A 19,907-nucleotide genomic window follows, 5' to 3' on the forward strand; every position below is an offset into this window, starting at 1 on the left:
GACAAACGGGACTGAATTGGTGAACAGAACCAGTCTGCCCATCTCTGCGGGCCCAGCTTCCTCTGTGTAGGTGACACTCTTTACAGAGCCGGACAAACAAAAGCACGAGCAACGAGGAAAATAGTCTAAGAAAAAAAAGGCTAATAATAAAAGACGTGACGTTAAGCGATGGTCGGTTAAAGTTTCTATTTCATTTCGTTGTGGAATATAGTAGGTAGGTAGACCCCAACGTTCACGCTATGCAGTTCACCAGACTGGCTTCATACAAGGTGCCGGCTTGGCTTGGCCCGACCGCGATAAAAAGAATCAGACTGGCTTAGAATACGGTGCCGTCGCTATCGATGAGGATGGGAGGTTCCTTAGTATTTGGCCGGTTGATTTCGGCGATTTCACGTCCGCCCTGATCGTTGTTAAAGGGAGGCACGCTGCAATGCATGGTGTGGGAACATACCTTCCAGCTACCAGCTTCCAGGAGCTGGGCCAGTGTCATTTCGTTGCCCGCCAGCTCCTTCTTGAGATACTTGTTCACCTCAACGATGAGGTGGTCGAGGAGGCCGACGGTGGCGGCGCGCCACTCGACGATGACGTCGTCGCTGGGCTCAAACATGGGGGCAACTTCGACACCCTTGACGCCGGTGCGGCGGCAGTAGTCTGAGTAGTTTTCGAGGCCACGGTCCGTGTCGTCCTTTTTCAGCGTTAAGACGCCAATGTCGACAAAGAGACCGCCGTTGCGGTACTCGGGCAAGCCGGTGAGGAGCTCGGTGCCTGCAAAGTGCATGTTGAGCAGCGACTGCATGGGCTGCATCAGCGAGTACGTCAACCACTGGGTGAGCTTGTGGAACGGCACGATAGACTCCCAGGCGCTGGCGCCCTGAGGCATTGAGTTGCAGGGCCAGGCGTCGCCGAGGGAGACGCCGTCGATGGATGTGCGCGACTGTGGCCAGATGGGCGCCAAACCGGCCATGAGCACGTTCCACAGCACAGGTAGCGGTACGATGAGCATTGACGAGGCTTGCGTAGATGGATGAGAGAGAAGGTGGTCAATCATGTTCCCGGGGCGGCCTGTTTCACCGAAAAATTCGCTTTTGCTTTTGAGGGCGCTGGACAGCTTGAGCAACAGATCCGTACGGCCGTCCAGGCCGGCAAGCTCGTTTCCGGGCTTAGATTGCAGGCCGGCGGCCAATTGACCGACGGTCAAGTTGGCGAGACCCTGGAAATCTACCTGGTGCTTATTGTCAGGGTTGCCTGAGAACAGGCCCTGAGATTGTGTCAGTGCGTCGCATCTCGTGCGGGGTAAAGGGTACTTGCCGTTTTGAACATTTCCAGGCTTGCAATGGCCAGGCCTTCGGATCTCTTATACACCTTGCCATTTTCATTGCTCTTGTAGCCCCAGGAAGTGCCAGCACCAGCATCAAGCAGGACGCTGACGAGGAACAGGTCAATGAGGCGACGGCAGCGTTCCGTGTTGTCAACAGTGGAGGGCCAACTGGACAGCAAGTCAGCGATGCGATCGCGACCGCCGACGCAAAAGTGCTGGTAGCGCCCGTGGCCGGGGATTGTGTTGAATGGCGCATCGTAGTCTCTCTATGAGATACGCAGGTCAGCATGCAAAGTAGTAGCATTGAGTGAGGTTGGGTGCGCCGGTACTGCTGGGTGGCGCTGGAGACCGGTACCGGGCGACGAAAGCGGGCGTACCTTGATTAAGCCGGAGACAAAGGTGACGACATCAGTAAACTTGCTCATATCCACGTCGAAATGCTGTAGCTTGTTGGCTAGTGTCTTCTCGAATACAATCTTGGTGCGCTCGCGCACGGCGCCGAGACTACGCAGATAGCCGGCGGGGTCAAGCTGGGGATCCGGGGGACGGGGAAGATCCATCTTGGGGAGCTTGGTAGGAGATAAAGGCGAGAGGGGGGCTCCTGGCGTAATGCTTCCGGCCGAAACTCTGTTGATACCAGGGCGAGATGTGGACGAAGCGAAGCTGTTGGTGGAATGTGAGGCGGGAAGGGAAGCGTCCCCGCGTCGAGTCTTATCCTTGCGGGAGAAGAGACCCATGACGGCCAAAGGCGGTGGTGCAGCGGCGACCGGCGGCTGGGTTGGGCTGGGGCGGCGGTCTCGGCCTCTCGGTGAGCCTGGGGGGGCTCGATTGGATTAGTGCTGCTGCGCTGCTGTGCGTGTTGCTGCGCGTCGGCGGTGGTGGTGCAGCGGTTGCAGCCCAGACAGATCCTGTGCTTCTTTCTGGCTCGTATCAGGACGCTCGATTGGCTGCTTCGTCCAGAGGCCGTTGTACTGCGGCTGCTGATTCGCTGTGGTGGTGCTCTTGTGACTCGGAGATGGCCGCCTGTGGGCTCGCAATCGCTTGGCTGTTTCCCCTCAATGCAGTGTATCACTATGCTGACGGTTCGACGCAGGTTTTCGGCGGGTTCGCGGTGGCGGGCGGCGGGGAAGAGAAGGATTCAAGGGGGCTTTTGGGTGGCAGTCCAGGTAGACGATTTTGGGTGCGGGGGAGGAGGGGAAGGTGAAGCCAGTCGTAGGGTTGTAGGCAGGTAGCTTGTTTGCCAGCTGCGATATCCAACAACTTGTCAGTAACAAACACACATAAACGTGCTTCGAAAATAACGACAACGGCGCCGATGATGAAAAAAAGAGAAATACACAACCGATTGATAAAAGGATAAAAGAATAAGAAGAGGAAAACTCCCTGTTCGGCTAGCCACTTTCCCGGGGTCCAAGGCCAACGCCGCCGCTCTTAATTGCACACGACGAATTCACACCATCTTGGTACACCTTTTTTCTCCTTGTCGCCCCTCCTTCAGGCAGGGGGCCGAGAGACAGGGATTCCCTTCTAGCGCTGGGGCAGTCCTCCCGAATGTTAGATGGGCTGAAGTTGGGCGGCCAAAGACGACCTAGCTGCGGCGCTGCTCTTGACAGGAGTACCTGAGTTTGAGTTTGGGGCTGCCTGTCTCGCGCCAACGCCTGTCAAAGCCAGCGTCAGTGTGTTCTAACTTGTCGAGTCCGAGTCCTGATAACAATGAAATATGTGTGCAGTCCGCCCACTTCAAGACACGGAAGCTGCTCATCCGCTCGACATCGGTACCGAGGTGCCAGCTGCCGCAACGCCTGGCAGAGAGCCAGCGTCCATCCTCCTGCATGATCAATACTTGGCCACTCTTTCTGCAACCAACCTGGTCGGGAACTGGAGGGGCGTGCTCCCCTGGGCCTGGTCCGGCCGACTGCCGCGGGGTGATGGCTACAATGCGATCCCATGTGTGAAAATTGTGCAAAAAGATGACAGGCGTCTGAACTTGATTGCCGGCTGCTCACATACTTTCCAGAGCCATGCACGAAATACCTTGGCCCCCGTCTTGGCAAGCAATAACGCAGCCCACCACGGCCAGGCGAAACTGCAAGGGATGCAAACCCCTGATCGACCTCCTTTCCCGATTCAAAACCCAGCCAGTCAAAGCACGCCAGGACCGCCGTGGCGTCCGGTGGGGTCAAAAACCTGGACGACAGGACGAAAAAGCGACAGGCTAAAATTGCTTGGGCAGCTAAAAGAACCAACGCTAGACAAGGGCGTCAACTTTGCGGCTCCAGAGCACTGGTAACAGGTAAAAGCGGCCAGGAACCGTCCACAGTCCTTTTCCAGCTTGCAGCCAAAAGCGCCATGAGTCCAAGGTCAACGACTCTGCTCCAATCGCTGGCCAATTGGTGAATGCACTAGTTCACGGTGGCGTTCAATGTGTCGACCTTCAAGACGGTTTCATCCGCGCGAGTCAAAGTGTCTAGAGGAGATGCCCTGTCAGTCTCTCCTCAGGGACCAGGCACGCAAAACTGCCGCCAGTATGAAGTTGTAGTTAGCGACGGATTAGAGGCCAATCCGACAAAAAAGACAAGCGGTCAACCAGCATCAAGCCCTTGTTCCCTGATGCTGCTCTGCACTCGGCGACTTGGCGACAATAACCTGGACCCTGCCACCATCGAGCATCAAGTCACCCTGGTTCCGTGTTTGTCTGCCCAGCGATCTGCTATCAAAAAGAGTGAGTAGGCGTACGATTGGTGTGAAATGACCTTTCTCAAGCATCAAGGATGTGCCAAAACAAGCGGAAGCGGCGATGTATCGTTCCGTGGTGGGGTATAAAGGAAATGAATGGAACCCTCCCTGCGCCGCCGTGTCGTTTCCTGGTCATTATGAAATCTGAGGAGAGAAGTGACTGCTTGCTGCCAAAAATCAAAGAAAGGAAGAAGGTATCATTTGGGAGGACAGGGCTACACGTGGGAGTGACCAAGACATGCAGCGACGATCGTGGGCCCGAGGCCAGGGGTCATGAGATGCATGGTGAACGACGCTTGCAAGTGTTTAATTTGACGCTGCAACGAAAAACGACGAAATTGAAGAGAGAGAAAAAGTATAAAAAAAAATCGTGTTGTGTAAAAAAGCCTTGGTGGGTGCCCTTGCTCCTGCGGGCATAATTATTTAACTCCTTCGTGCCAGGGCAGAGCGAGCAGATTTCCGTGACACAACCCGTACATATTCATGATAAATTAAGAAGTCGAAATCTAGAGGTAACAGGTGATGGGAATATGATACGAGTGTTTTGTTATGTACACATGTCATCCAGCATGCACGCCGTCTATACTGGTCGATGCATTTCTATGATTCTATATAAGCGTCTCGGGGAAGACGTCCCGTAATGACTGGCACCAAAAGCCAAAAAAGCAAAGTACAAGTTTCCTTTTTTTGTATGTACAAAAGCCACGCCACACACACACACTCCACCGACATATGGTTATTCTTAGAGGGGGGTTTCAATACCACTTTTCCGGTCCCAGAGGCGTCTGGCCCTTTTGAAAAACCTTTGTCGTGGCATTGTACCAGCCGTCGAGGTTGTTGTAGGGCACTGTGTTGCCCCACCAGTCGGGAAAGTTGGCGTTGCCCAGGCCGAGGGCGAGGGCAATGACGACACTGGCGAGGGCGTTGCCAATGTCGAGGGCGCCCGAGAGCGTGTAGTTGTACTGCTGCCACCAGCCAAAGTAGCGGCGGCGGATGAACCAGTTGAAGACGAGGCCGACTGTGACGAACTGCCAGATGTAGTAGAGCGTGGCGGGCGGGATCTGGCCGGCCGCGCCAAAGATGACGGGCGTCAGCATGTAGCGAAAGATGCTCTTGGGGTAGCGGCGGGTGATCAAGTACTGCATCACGGGCAGGGCGGCGCCGATGAGCCAGAACCAGTTGAGCCAGGCAAAGAGCTGGCCGGCGCCAAACATCTTGGCGGGGCCAATGACGCCCCAGATGACGCTGGCGTTGAAAAAGGTGCGCGCGGCCGGGCAGATGAGGCCCTGGGGCTGGTTCTCGGTGCAGATGCCCTCGATGTTGCCGAGCAAGAAGTTGTACGTCGCCACCTGCACCAGGGACAGCCAAATGACGGCAAAAGCCTGGGCGGCAAACATGGAGCGGGGCGGAATCTTCATGTAGTGGCCAACCTTCATGTCGGAAATATAGTTGAGACCGTAGTAGATAATCATATAGCCCCAGCACTTAAACATCATCATGGCAATGGGACGGCCCGGCAGCATAAAGCCCACCACCAGCTCGGTGATGACGTTGAGGCCGGTCTGCTGGTTGGTGATGGCTTGCACGGTGCCAATGGGGATGAAGAAGACGACGCCGAGAGCAATGCAAATGATGAATGCCCACCACGGCAGGTGGGTAGGCCAGACTTGAGAGGCAATCATGCCAAAGGCAAAGCTCATAGAAAAAATGGCCAGGAACCACCACTCGGGAGCCTCCTTGTACTTGCGCATCAGCTTCAGGTGCACGTCGGGCTCCTCAGAGCGCATGTTGCGGCTGCGGCGCCAAATATCAGGGCCGTAGAAGATGGCGACGTGGACCAGAGTTGAGATGAGGGCGGCAAAGGACATGCCATAGGAGAGCGTAAACGTGGGAGAAATCAGAATGGGCGAGTACTCTCGGTAGGCCGTCTCGTTCATGGTGAACTCGGGGGTGAGGATGCGCGTCGTGTTGTACTTTTTGGCAAAGCGGTCAAAGTTGGTATTGGCACTGATTGGTAGGTAGCGGTAGAATTCGGGGCCGGCCCAGGACAGCCCAGAGGCGGCAATCGTCACGAGGACCAGGCCGAGGGCCACGTTGACGAGGGCAAAGGCAGGCGCTTGAAGGGGACTGCCGAGAAAGGCGCTGACGATGCTCCAGTCAAAGGAAATGGGAATCAGTCCGAGTCCAGACTGGGCACCAAGCACCTGGTTCACGAGCACATTGTTGGGAGCGATCCAGCAGGCAAAATTGAAGAACTGGAAAATTTGCGCAAAAACCTGGGGAATCCACTCCCAGACGAAGGTGCTGCAAGACACAATGAGGAAGAAGGCGTAGCGACCAATCTTCCAGCCATTGGTGGCCGCGGGGTCCGCGGGCTGGTGATTGTGCAGGGCGTACATGACGGCGCAGGTGACGAGGGTCGCCGGCCATACCATGGCAGAAGGGTAAATGAGGAAACGTCGGGCAATGCCCGCGATGCCAAAGCCCATGGCCTGCGTCGAGAGGACGAGCAGGATCTGAAAGCCCCATCTGCAAGCCGGTCAGAAGCTGACTTGATGGTGAGGTTGGGAGGTTGGGAGGTCTGCTTACTTGAAATGTTGGTCGTAAAATACTTCTTGGGCAAGAAGGATATCAAAAGCATAGCTAATGGCGGACCCAGCGGCCGTCATCATGGTGATGATTGTGTGCTCCTTGACATTGAAAGGGCCTGGGTTGAGCTCAAAGTTGCGACCAAAGAGCCGGAAGCTCTTTTCAGGCATAAACCAAGCCCAGAAGCAGCCGATACTAGGAAAATGTGAGGACAGCCTCGCGTATGAGAAGAGCGATGCAACGTGACGTACGGATAGGCGACCAGCTGGACAACGGTCGAGCTGATGGAGATGGGGGTACGGCGCAAGGCTAGGAGTACGTTGCAGGCAGACACAATAGTGCAAAGAATACCACCGATGACCCAGGCTCGGATGGTGTTTATGGGCATATCCTCGTCGGTATTGGGTACCTAATTCGGAGCAATGAGTTTCGATGCTTGTGTGCGGGTTCGCGGTGCAAATGCGCGATAGGGAAAACGTACGGCAGCGCGGACTTCGGGATAAGGCGAGTCGTCCTGAATCAAGCTGTTGTCAAGATCGCGGAGTTTCTCGGCGTTGCCCGAGTCGAGAGCCGAGTCGACGGCGCGCAGCTTGTCATCGCCGAGAAAAGGATCGTACCGGTGCTGCTTGCGAAAGGCCTGGAGCTCACCCTCGTGGTCGCCAGACTGGTTCGTCTTTTGACGGGAGAGAATCTTCCTGAGCCCGACCATGGTTGGGAGTGAGCTTTCGCAGAAGCTCGTCACTGTGCAGACCTGGGGAGATGGAAAGGCAAGATGATGTGAACAAAAGAGCCAATGTCTTTCCGGGCGGACAGGCGAGGGGCGACAGGGTCCTTTTAAACATGGAGAAGTGACCTGGGGCAATTGGGAACTAGCTCATAGGTTGAGATAGAATCAGGAATAAATCAAACTACCCCAATGGGGTAGGAGGATAGGGATGTGGAGGAGGAGATGAGCGGGCGGGCCAGCATCCGAGTGAATACTTGGGGAAGACGTCAAGTTTTTTGCGGACTCCGGAGAAGAGGGACTTTGGGGAGCTGACGAGCAGCAAGGCTGGGAGCTTGCAGGCATGAAAGCCCGAGAGGGCAGTCGGAAACCAGCTGATGATAATACTGGGTGGGTATGGGTAACATGGTCTGGGGTTGCGAAGCTAGCGCCGTGAAGAGTTCCAGAGAGGAGTTTGAGAAGGCCCGCGGAGGGAGCTGGTTGAGCAAAGGTTCCCAGCCATAGGACGAGTGAGTATATGAAGGCGTATTCGTTGGGGATGCGACGGTTATGTCGGCCAGAAAAGGCGGCAATACTCGGTTCTGATGCGCCGTTTCGAAGGCAAAAGCGTAGTTGAGAGTCGGGCCAGAGACTGGCATGGCCCTTTCGAAGGCAAAAGCATAGTCGAGAGTCAGGCCAGAGACTGGCATGGTTACATGGGCCGCCAAGTCTTGAGAGGTAGGGACGGACGGACTTGTAGACCGAACCATACTAGGACGGCAAGACGGGCAATGCGTTGCGCGAGCTGGTGGTTGGACCGTCATGCCGACAGCGACATATGGAAAGTTTCGATGTCCAACAAGACAGATCCACCGTCCAGGCGCGGGTCGACGCTGAATCAGGCCAAAGGTGGATCGAGGAGGCAATAAGTTCAAGACGGGAACCTTTGTCGAGTCGCCAGTTTTGCTTGACAAAAGCTCTGTATTGGTGGATATGACGCGGTGGATGAGGTAGTTGGTTCCACTCCCAAAGGGACTGGCGCGGATGACGGTGGAATACGGAGTAGTGTGGTTGAAGAGGTGGCAGTGGCCCTGTCGTGGTCCTTGCCTTTTGCCTTGTGCCTTTTGCTCTTCTTTTTATTTTCATCGTTCGTTCTGACCTCTGTTGGACAAGACATCGATGCCCGCGTCGGCGTTGATGGCAAGCGACGAGCCGGATCGAGATAGGTCGTTGGCCGGTCCCATGTCCCTGGCCGTGGCGTCCTCGGCTTCCTTGGCGGGCCGGTCGGTAGCTATCCAGTTACGGAGAAGAAAATGCGCCAAGTCAGCTTTGGCTGCAGCATGCGACGCCACCACCAGAGGCTATCGGCAAGTGCACGCCTCGGCTGCCGTGGCGGCGGTGTTTGCTGTTTGAGGATCGATAGACGGATGGAATGGGGGAGGAAAAGATGAGTAATAACAACAGTCGTACTGACAGACAGCTGGCATCCTCAGTAGCTACAGGTGTGCCAGCTGCTATAAACCGGCTCTGTTAGCGATACCTGACACAATTTGACAGGCCTCATCCACTGTATTGGACCGCTGTAGCAGGGCCTGTCACCGGCCATTGGCGCCCCTCTGAATCGGAAATAATACAAGCGGAGCTCGCCGCGGAAATTATGCCGCCATCAACAAAATAAAGCCAACATCGCCCACCAAAAACAGCCACCACAAAAGCCCAGAGGTGGGTGCTTCTTTTGATCCAGGACAACGCTCTGCCTCACCAGCCCGATTCTTTTCAAGTAACAAGTTGCAATGCCGCGAATGTCTCACCGCTTCCGGCAGCCCCGGCGACATAGCAGGAGGAACTTTTGCATTCTACTTACGTATCCCGCACAGCCCAACAGCCCCAACCGACCAAACAACGCCGCAAGTCGAAGGAAACTGGATGCAAGGCTTAGGAGGCTAGGGTCAAGGGATGGCGTTCTGATGCCCAGAAATACCAAGCCGATTCCAAGATGCCCATACTTGGCAAATGCACTCGTGAATGAATCCTGCCAAGATGACAGGTTGACAAGGCTGCTCGCCGCTCTTCCCTTATCACCCACAGTGTGCGGCTTTCCTCACGGCTACCCCAAAGTCCATTACCTAATGACAATGGGCTGACCGTTGTGACTTGCCCCAGCCTCGCGGGGTACTTCTGGGAACAGTCTAGCTGGATCCTATTAGGTCATATTATCTAACTAATGGCTATGGCCGTTTCGGCAACACGACCGGAGTCCTCCGACATGGGTCCCATTTCGACGGACAATCCTGTCGACTTGCCTCTACCATGGAAGAAGCCCCCCGCAACAAACTTTCGATACGTCTGTTGGTGACCCCAAACCCTTTTTGTGTCTGGTGATACTCAGTCATTTTACATCGATACATCGGTTTCCGCCGGCAGGGTATACGCTGTAGTCTTGGCCACCACGCGCCGGTCTGTATCAGACAACGATTCCGAGCCGCAAACGCCACTACGCGCAACTTTTCTGGCAAGCCCCGGTCTTGGTACCGAGCTCCTCGAAGCGGTCCCTCTCAGATGACGCGGGGTCCCCGGATCGACTCCGCATTGGGCTCCGCCCCGGCGCCCCGGTTCCCAAGTCCACGGCGCGAGCATAGGCACCGGAGGCTGCTACTCGTCCCGGTCAGCGAGGCGGAAAAGGTAGCCCAAGGGCGACACCCATCCGTGGTCGCCGACAACCCGTGCCAGCTCGGAGGGGACCTCGGGCTGGACCGCCGCCTACGACCGTTTCAATGCCTCTTTTGCCATACTCTGGCGGTTCTCAGAGTCTGGCTCCAAAATTCCGATACATAACTTTCTAGTCAGCTTGTCGGAGTTCTCGAGCTTCCAGTATGGCAGAGCCCAATGACGCTGGCACGGCGCTCAGTTCGCGAACGATTGATGCCTTGATCTGCAAGCCAAGGCTAGGCATACCATAATTGCCAAATTATCTTGCGCACACTGACAGCCGGCCAATTTCACAGACTTTCTTCAAATTACTATTGGCGATTATTTTGCGCAAGCACACAATATTTCACCAGATTTGCCTCGATTGGTCCAGGCAATCCTTCATCCCAAGACACAATCTTGCCTACGTCTTGCTTCGGTGTCGCAAACGACACGCCGGATGACACGCGATCCAATTCTTCGTTGGTAAAATAGACGCCTCGCGAGATTTTTTTCCCTGGAGGTTCGTTGTGTTTTTTTTTAACCTCGACATCGTTTCGCAGTGTGCCACGGGTCTACTTTGCAGACAGACGCACTAACAACTGCTGAATAGAATGGCTAGTGCTGTCCTCCGTTTTGAAGCATACAATTGTACAAAATTGGGGGTTGGTCTCAAAGTCCTAGACACTTCTCACGTCTTTTTCCTCAAAGTCTTTACTCCGTCCGTCTGTCTGTTTGGCATGATTATCTTTCGTTCCTGGTAAATCGGACCGCAGTGCCGCAGAACTCAGCTAACCTGCGGCGATCAAGTTTGCCAATCATTGCCAACGCTGGGCACAACCCTGATAGACACTCCGGCCAATATGATACCGAGGTCGGCGTGTCTGGAGTTGGCTGCTCGTCTAGACCAGTGCACCGCTTGCGCGACGCTCTGATGCTGTCCTTCTCAATATGTTCATGCGCCACATGCTCCGATGTGGATAGGTGTGAACCTTGTTGAACTCGACCATGGTCCGCACGCGTTGTGTCGGCATACACGACAACTCAATGGTCATCGCGAAGTGCTTCGTTTGCGCGCCGCAGCAGCGTCACCTTCAATCACTACGGCCACTGAACAGCGACAGCGAGGGCACGGCACCTTTATATACCCAATGCCATGAAACGGCAAAGGCACTCAATAGCATCCCAAAAGGTTCAGAGTCCTAGCGGCCAGCCTCATGAGAACCGCTATGGTGTTTCCCACGATCCCTTGTTGGAGATGTGTGGCACGCCATCCAGCCAATCAGCACCACCCCTTACCTATCTCGCCGTAATGGCGCCAAGGATCATTACCTACCTCATCCAATAGAAAACACAGCAAAACGTGCTTTGTAGCCCCCCTGTCCCCGAACTCGATGGAGGTTCTGGGGCGGATTCCCGATTTGGAAGCGTCTGCCCAATCAGCGGGCTAGGAATGTAAGCCAGCCCCGAAACTATCACGACCCTTTACAACCCTGATGGTCCAGTACGTCGTCGACCTTGATGAGCCAGTTCTCGGGATGCATGGCGTGAGTAGGGCAGGAAGAATGCAGTTTGGCAGGAGGTTGTGTTTGTATTGTATGGCGTGCATGGATGAATTATTGTGCGTCTGGTAAAATTCATTGCTATATATACCTTGAGCCAGCCCCAGCCCTGTCTGTTTTACACAATTTTCTTGAATTCAACACCAAAGAAATTCAAATTTCCCACATTGACAGGGTTCTAGCGTCAATCATACAAGATGGTCAACAGATTCAAGGTTGGCAAGAACAAAAAGGCTTCCAAGGCCCCGAAAACCAAGGTGCCTCCCAAGGCCCTTCCAGTGACTTTGCTCTCTGGTTTCCTGGTAAGCCAACCCTGGCTTGACTTATTTGTACTCTTCTCTGCAGGGACCTAACAAGTTTGCCAAGGGATCTGGTAAAACTACACTGTTGCAGCATATTCTGAAGAGCAACCACGGTCTTCGCATCGCAGTCATCGTCAACGACATTGGCGCGTGAGTTGATAGCAAAAACCCACAGGTCACAAAATTCCACTAACACCAGTCTCCTAGCATCAATGTCGACGCCGCCCTGATCAAGCAGACACACCGCCTCACAAAGACGAACCAAAAGGTCATTGCGCTGCAGAATGGCTGCATCTGCTGCACCCTCCGCGGCGACCTTCTCGAGGAGCTCGTCCGCCTGGCCCAGCTGCAGAGCTTCGACTACATCATCATTGAGAGCAGCGGCATCAGCGAGCCGGAGCAGGTCGCCGAGACGTTTGACAAAAGGCTAGCCGAGCAGATGGCCCAGCTCGTGGACGAGGGCGGCGAGGGCCTCGACCCTGACATGTTGAGGGTGCTTGAGCAGCTGTACGTGAACGCCTCCCGAGAGCGACCAACCACTTGTGTGCTGATGATTGTTGTAGCAAGGAAGTTGGCGGTCTGGAAAAGTTTGCCAAGCTGGACACCACAGTCACAGTCATTGATACGTTTACCATGCTGCACGACTTTGATACGGCCGACCTAATCTCCAGTCGCCGAGACGATGTCACCCCGGAAGATGAGCGCACCGTCTCTGATCTCATGGTCGACCAAATTGAATTTGCCGACATAATTATTCTGAACAAAATCGACATGGTATGTAGCTTGTAGCTTGCCATCTGTCTTTCAGGCCTGCATTCTAACGAATACCAGGTCTCCAAGGAAACAAGAACCCGCATCGTGGACCTTGTCAAGAAGCTCAACCACCGCGCCAAGATTATGGAATCCAGCTACGGCAAGGTGGATGTCAAGCAGCTCGTCAACACGGGGCTGTTCAAGATGGACGTTGCGCAGACAGGCTACGGCTGGCTGCAAGACCTGCACGCCATGACCGTGCGCGAAGTCAATGGCAAAAAGGTCGTCACCCCCAAGCCCGAGACGGAAGAGTACAACGTCCAGAGCTTCATCTACTCCCGGCAGCGGCCCTTTCACCCCCGCCGTCTCTTTGCCCTCCTCTACGACAAGTTTATCCTGCAGCTCGAGCAGCCCGAGGATGACGAGGACGAGGATGAGGACGAGGAAGACGACGACGGGGATGAAGATGAGGAGATGGAAGACGTCGAGCAGGACGATGCTCAGAGCATCGGCTCCTCCAGCGGCTCAGCCCAAGAAGGCTCCGCCTACTCGGCCGGCAGCTCCCACTCCACCGCGCGCACGATCCCGTCCCCTCCGCCCTCCGAAAAGCAAAAGCCCCTCCTCTCCACACAAACACCGGCCGCCGCCGCCGACACGGCGGAAGACCCCAGCATGGCCGTGGACCCGCTCGACATGCCGCCCAACGAGGTGATTCTGGCCAACAAGCGGGCGCACGCGACCTTTTCGCGGCTGTTCCGGTCCAAGGGCGAGTTCCTGCTGGCGACGCGGCCGCACCGGGCGGGGGACTGGTCGCAGGCGGGCGCCATGCTGACGCTCGCCGGCGGGCGGCCGTGGTTCTGCACGCTGCCGGCCGACGAGTACACGACGGGCGACGCCGAGGTCGACGCGCTCGTGCAGCACGACATGGCCAAGGGCGGCGAGTGGGGCGACCGCCGCCAGGAACTCGTCTTCATCGGCGAGCGCCTCGACCACGCCGCCGTCGAGGCCCTGCTCGACCGCTGCCTGCTGACCGACGCCGAGTGCGCCGACTGGGAGCGCGTCATGCGCGACCCGGCGCATGGGGACGACTTGGGCGCGTTGAAGGAGGCTCTTCAGGAGCTGTTTGATGACGGCTTTCCGGACTGGGCGGGCGAGCCCGGTGAGGAGGATGACGAGCATGCTGGGCATAATCATGGCCCGGGCATGGGCGGGCTGCGGTCGATTAAGCAGGTCTTTGAGGAGGTTTCGTGATTGTTGAATGAAGTGGTGTATGAAAAGGGGGAAGATGACGAGGTAAAATGACAAAAGTGCTTTTGTTTGTTTAATGACACGATTAAGGAATGAAGACGAAATAGTAAAGGTTGTTGCTTTGTTATACGGGAATGAAATCTAAGACTGCAAGAACATGACAAATACCGCCAGCGCCAAACATGAAAAAAAAAAACAGTATAAAATTAGGACAGTCGTTTCTCATTGATCTCCGGCTCCGTGATTTGGACCTGGGGTGTCTCGCAAATGACAATAGCAGGAGGCGCAGCGACCGTCTCCTGCATGTCAACCTTTGGTACCGCCGCCTCAACATCCTGCTGCGCCGCGGCCTCCTTGTTCTGTTTCTTGTTGCGGAAGATGCCAAAGAGCTTACCAAAGCCGCGTCCGGCGGCGCGGTAGACGAGCGCCACCGGGCGGCCGACGAAGCCGGCGACGGCCGCGAAGCCAGCATCCGGGACGAGGCGGACGACGACGGCCCAGGGCAGACACATGAGGGCGGTGACGACGCAAATGGCCCACTGCTCGGGGTCGAGGCCGCCGGCGACGATGCCAAAGGCGCGGGAGCCGACAAAGACAATGGTGACCTGCAGGCCGACCATGAGCAGGCAGATGAAGATGAAGAAGTGGTTGCGGTGCAGGGCCTCGAGCACGTTGAACCGGTTGTCGAGCCGCCGGTTGTTGAACATGTTGAAGATTTGCATCCACACAAACGTGTTGAAGATGACCGTGTCGAGCTCCGTGCCCCCGTAGCCGAGGATCTGCGGGCCGGCAAAGTAGAGCACGAGGGTGATGACGAGCTGGAAGATGGCCTGGCCGATGATCATTTTCCACATCTGTAGGTTTGTTAGCGAGGGGGAACAATAAGAGAATCGGAGGGCAAAAACGTACATTGATGGTGATGAGGGGCGCCTTCTTCCCCTGAGGCTGTCGGTTGAGAATCCGGTCGTCGGGCGGATCCGTGGCCAGGGCCAGCGCCGCAAACGTGTCCATGATGAGGTTGACCCAGAGCAGCTGCACGGCCTTTAATACGGGCTTCATCTCGGCGCTGTACAGCGCGGTGATGAAGGCGAGCAGCACGGCCGTGATGTTGACCGTGATCTGGAACTGCAGAAATTTCTGCACCGCGTCGTTGACGGCGCGGCCCCATTTCAGCGCCGTGATGATGGACGCAAAGTTGTCGTCCATGAGTACAATCGCCGAAGCCTCCTTGGCCACCTCTGTTCCGGCGATGCCCATGGAGAAGCCAACGTCGGCCGCCTTGAGTGCGGGCGCGTCGTTTGTGCCGTCGCCCGTCACGGCCACCGTCTCGCCGAGCGCCTTGAGCCGCGTGACCAGCACACGCTTGTCCTCGGGCGAGGAGCGCGCGAGCACCTGCAGCTTCGGCAGGACGGCCGCCATCTCCGCCTCGGAGAGGTGGCGGAAGCGCGGGCCCTCCATGACGACGCCGCCCTCGGTGTATATGCCGCACTCGGCCGCAATCGCCTTGGCGGTGATGATGTTGTCGCCCGTGACCATGCGGACGACGACGCCCGCGTGCTGCGCCTTGCGCACCGCCTCGGGCACGCCCGGCCGCACGGGGTCCTGGATGCCGATGACGCCGACGAGGACGAGGCCGCGGAGCAGCGATGCGAGCTGCACCACGCCTTCGACGACTTCGGCTTGCGGTGGCGGCCAGGTGGGGAAGTCACGGTAGACAAGGCCGATAGTGCGCAGCGACCGGCCGGCGTACGCGTCGATGACGGCGCGTAGGGCCTTGGCGCGCGGCTTGTCGAGGGGCGTGCAGGAGAGGTCGTGCGGCTCGAGCGTCTCGGTGCAGCACTTGAGCAGGATCTCGGACGCGCCCTTGACGAGCAGCCGGTAGCCGGCGGGGGTCTCGATGACGGCGGCCATGCACTTCTTGCTCGAGTCAAAAGGCATCATCTGTACGACGCGCGCGTTGGCGCGCGTCTCCCGCAGCGATGACAGGCCGAGGTGGTCCCGAGCGAGCTGGAGGAGCGCCGTCTCCGTCTTGGAGCCGATGAAGACGGTCTGGCCGTCCTCCTCGCCCTCAAAGGCGGTTGAGTTGATGGCGACGGACTGCACGAGCATATCCTTGGTGGCTTGGGGCAGGGCCGACGCCCACTGGCTGACGGTCTGTTCGCTGGTCTTTTCGGACTCGGTGGCTGCTTTGGCGAAGCTGGTCGAGCCAAATGTGCCAGCAACGACAGTCATTTTGTTTGTCGTCTGGTTTACGTATTAGCCTCAGGTGTTCACATTGTTGCGGGGGGCTTTTGTTTTGGACTCACCAAGGTACCCGTCTTGTCCGAGCAAATGGTCGTGGCATTGCCCATGGTCTCGCACGCACGTAGGACGCGGACTAGGTTGTTCTCCTTGAGTAGCCTCGTAGTGGCAAAGGCCAGGGCGAGTGTGACGGCGAGCGGCAGGCCCTCGGGCACGGCCACGACGATGATGGTGATGGCGACGATGAGGATGTCCATGAATGCGGAGGCCTTTGTGGTAGCATCGCGCGCGTCGTTGGGGAGGCCGGCTAGGAAGCGGATGAGCAGAATGAAGAAGAGGAAGCCGGCGGCCGCACTGCCCAGCTTGGCAATGGCCATGGCCAGCTTCTCGAGCTTCTTCTGCAGCGGCGTGGCTTCGGTCTCGGTGCGGACGGACATCATAATCTTGCCAAAGCTGCTGTTGACACCGACTGATGTTGCGACAAAGGTGCCCATGCCTACGTCCTTGTTAGTGACCTGCGTCGGTTGTCAATTGTGTGCAAGTACGCACCTTCAAGAACCTTGGCACCAGATATGATGAAGGGATCCAGGTCCTTTTTCGTCTGGCCCGCCTCAATGGCGCGGAACACCTCGGCGCCGGCCGTCTTTTTCAGCGCGTCCGACTCGCCCGTCGCCGACGACTCGTCGCAGCGGACGCCGTGGCCGTCGATGAAGATGCCATCGACGGGCACCAGGTCGCCCGGCTCGAGATGCAGCACGTCGCCCACGAGAATATCCTGGACGTTGATCATGAAGGACTTCCCGGAGCGAATGACCTTGATCTCGCGGTCGTCCTTGCGCGCGTTGAGCTTGACAAACGCCTTTTCCTTTTGCCAGTCGTTGAGCGAGCCGACGACGGTGACGATGATGATGGCGACGCAGATGGCGACGCCCTCGACCCAGTCGACCGGCGCGGGCGCGCCGTCCGGGTGGTCGACGCCGAGCGTCTCGTACAGGCCGAGCGCGAGCGAGATCATGGCCGCCACGGTCAGCAGGATCAGCACCTTGTCGTTGTACGCGTTCCACATGAGCTTCCACAGCGGCGTGGCCTTCTTGGGCGGCAGCACGTTGCGCTTGAAGACGCGGATGCGGTCCCCGTACGCGTCCGTGGTGGGCGAGGGCGACGACGACGTCACCGATCCCGACGGCGCTGGCGGGCCCGGCGCCGGCCTGCCCACCGCATTATGGAAGGAGACGGGAAACGCAATGGCCGTCTCGTCGAGGCTCAGACCGGCATGGACGTCGGTCTGCAGGCCGCGGGCGATGCCGTCGAGGCCGCCGAGGGCCTGGAACGCCGACAGCGACTTGGGGTTGAGCAGCTTGTTGAGCTGCCCCGGGGAAAAGGCAAACGGGTTGTTGCCGCCGGGGACCTCAAAGTCGGCCTCGCTGCCGGGGTCGGGACGCAGCGCGTGCTCGGGGTCCTCGAGCACGCTCGAGGCGCAACTCCGCGTGCTGGGCGTGAGAAAGGGGTTGGAGAGGGTCGACGAGGCAATGGTGTCGGCGCTGCTCAGGGAGCGGTTGCGGGAGGGGCCAACAACCTCGATGGAGTCGGGGGACAGGGTGCTGCTCGCCATGGTGAATGGTGATGCGAGGGCCGTTTGCTGTCAAGTCGCTTCATCAACAGGGGTGGGTTTGTTTCTTTTTTTTTTTTTGTGTTGGTAGCCGAAAGAGTAAAGCAGTTGTGGTAGAATAGTATAATGCTTGATTGCTTTGATGATTCAGACAACTCTCCTTTTTTTTGGGCAGCCCACGGCCAATATTAATGGCCGGCAGAAGGAGGCTGAGCAAACAATCAAAGGTCGCGAGACACGGGCGCGCATCGCCCACTGGCAGGCGAGAACAAAAAGCTTGGCTTCTTCAGAAGCCAAAACGCTTGGCGGGCCGAACCCGAAACGGAAGGTCGGGGAATGAGCTTAAAATTTGCATCTACGATGTTGTTTTGGCTACAAAGGGGGAGGTTTTGTTCTCGTCTCTCCGGGTTTCTGCTAGTTCTAGGTCTGTCGGCGGTTGGGTGGACGGACTGGGCGGGCGACTTGCCACTTTGGGGGCAACAGGCTGTGAAGACGCAGCGACGGAAGGGGATCTTCTTCTAGCATAGCCACGATGTATTCAACAAGTTTCATTACGTCAAAGTAGACGGTCGTTGCTTGGCGCGACAATGGTCTTGTTGGGTCGTTTGCTGATCGCTGGGTGCCTGCCGTGTATCACAGGGGGATGGTTTGGTGTCGTGAGACTTGAAAGTACAACGACTTGGTTGGTGTAGTTGACTATTTGCACAGCCTCTAATGCGGCAATTTTGAAAGAAGATGGAAATGTAAAAACTGATCGACCATGATGAAGGCGATGATGGGGTAGTTGCAGCTTTGCAAGCTCGAAAGCTCGGAGAAGGTCTCTACGTGTTTCTACATCACTGTGGTGGCAAGCCAGTGCAGAATCAGTGCAGTGCACAAGGGAATATAGAATATAGGGCCACGTAGCACGTTCAAATTCGAATCAGGCTATAGACGCACATATGCTGCCTCTCATTAAATATACTCCTTACCCGCTCATACCCGCCTCGCAACACAAATCTTGCAGCACCAATCTCCGTCTTCCTGCAGCTTACATCATGTCTCAACCACACTGCATCGTCGGGCCTCGTGCCTCGTGCCTCGTCCAACAGTAACACTACCCGAATGAGGGGATTGAGGCAGTGCAAAGGCGGGGAATCCATCCGACATCCATCGACAACTTACTGTATTACATCCCACGCGACATGATGAAGCAGCGCCCCCAACCAGACCAGCTGCGTGCGGCCAGCTTTCTATCCAATCTCACCGCCGCGATAGCGACCAGCGCTTCCATATTGAAGTAACAAAGCATGCAGGGAAGAATTAAGGTTGAAAAAAAGGCGATGAGAAAGCCTCCCCCACAGCCTCATCTAGTTGGTTCAGGGCCAATCGAGCGACCTTTCTGCAGCCACGGCCCCCATCAGTAGCCAACCAGGCCGGCGCATCATCACCACCACATGCTCCTATTTACCCGAATCGCTCAAGCTTTGGGAGGCTGGGTCTTTTTTTTTTCCGCCGGTGTCTTGGCGAATGTTCTTTCAATACAAGGCCAAGGCTGTCTGGAAGGGTACTTTATATGAGCGACTTGTACGCGTACAGCGGGCGGCCTCTTGTACTCAGCGCGCTATTAAACACGGACGGCGTGGGCTGTGCGGCTTAGACCGGGCATTGCCAGCCGTTTATGTATCGTGAGTCGCTTACCTCACTCTAAGCCTGAGGCTTTTTTTTTTTTTCGGTTAAACAAATTTCATTCTCAACGGTCTAAGCGAGGTGCTTTGCCCCCATGCCTACTTATCGTGACTTTTGTTCACTGCCGAGTGTAGTTACCGATTCGTCAAGTGTCTGGGCAACCAGCAAAGCCACTTGCAAAAGCACTTGTACGAGCATCTTTTTGACAATGGGTACATTCAGGTATTGCTCTACTCCGTTGTGAATAATAAAATGACGCATAATAAATCAAATTTCACTACCGTTTCTGTTGCGGCCAAGTCCAAAGTCTGCAATCCCCCGTTTACTTGACAAGTTAGTCGACATTGTCATGGCCGCGCCCAAGGCCAACGAGAGTACCAAAGCAGAAAAATCGGCCCACTGCTTTTCTCTTGTAGGAAATACTCAAGCTTCCCAAGTCGGTGGAATTATCAAATTTGATCTAGTTGTGATACTCCATATCAGACGCCAT

General features: G+C 56.4%; 4 protein-coding genes across 4 annotated transcripts; 1 reads left to right on the forward strand and 3 right to left on the reverse strand.

Moving 5' to 3' along the window:
• Positions 1-316: 316 nt before the first annotated feature.
• On the reverse strand, positions 317-2,055 carry CCM_07946 (uncharacterized protein; the record flags this gene model as incomplete). Its single annotated transcript, XM_006673086.1, has 3 exons — positions 317-1,245; positions 1,305-1,584; positions 1,696-2,055. The coding sequence occupies 3 exons, from the start codon at positions 2,053-2,055 to the stop codon at positions 317-319; spliced, it is 1,569 nt and encodes a 522-aa protein (XP_006673149.1).
• A 2,754-nt stretch (positions 2,056-4,809) lies between these two features.
• Positions 4,810-9,181, reverse strand: CCM_07947 (small oligopeptide transporter, OPT family; the record flags this gene model as incomplete). The annotated part of the gene is made up of 7 exons (XM_006673087.1): positions 4,810-6,583; positions 6,644-6,838; positions 6,895-7,052; positions 7,125-7,384; positions 7,654-8,475; positions 8,506-8,707; positions 9,032-9,181. The coding sequence occupies 7 exons, from the start codon at positions 9,179-9,181 to the stop codon at positions 4,810-4,812; spliced, it is 3,561 nt and encodes a 1,186-aa protein (XP_006673150.1).
• A 2,612-nt stretch (positions 9,182-11,793) lies between these two features.
• CCM_07948 (CobW domain protein) lies at positions 11,794-13,902 on the forward strand (the record flags this gene model as incomplete). The annotated part of the gene is made up of 5 exons (XM_006673088.1): positions 11,794-11,898; positions 11,942-12,048; positions 12,106-12,405; positions 12,462-12,672; positions 12,730-13,902. The coding sequence occupies 5 exons, from the start codon at positions 11,794-11,796 to the stop codon at positions 13,900-13,902; spliced, it is 1,896 nt and encodes a 631-aa protein (XP_006673151.1).
• Positions 13,903-14,105: 203 nt separating this feature from the next.
• On the reverse strand, positions 14,106-17,752 carry CCM_07949 (plasma membrane calcium-transporting ATPase 2; the record flags this gene model as incomplete). Its single annotated transcript, XM_006673089.1, has 4 exons — positions 14,106-14,753; positions 14,809-16,143; positions 16,206-16,636; positions 16,690-17,752. 4 exons carry the CDS (start codon positions 17,750-17,752, stop codon positions 14,106-14,108), a joined length of 3,477 nt encoding a protein of 1,158 aa, XP_006673152.1.
• Positions 17,753-19,907: the final 2,155 nt, after the last annotated feature.

Source organism: Cordyceps militaris (assembly GCF_000225605.1).
Source record: "Cordyceps militaris CM01 unplaced genomic scaffold CCM_S00006, whole genome shotgun sequence".
Classification (NCBI taxonomy): domain Eukaryota; kingdom Fungi; phylum Ascomycota; class Sordariomycetes; order Hypocreales; family Cordycipitaceae; genus Cordyceps; species Cordyceps militaris.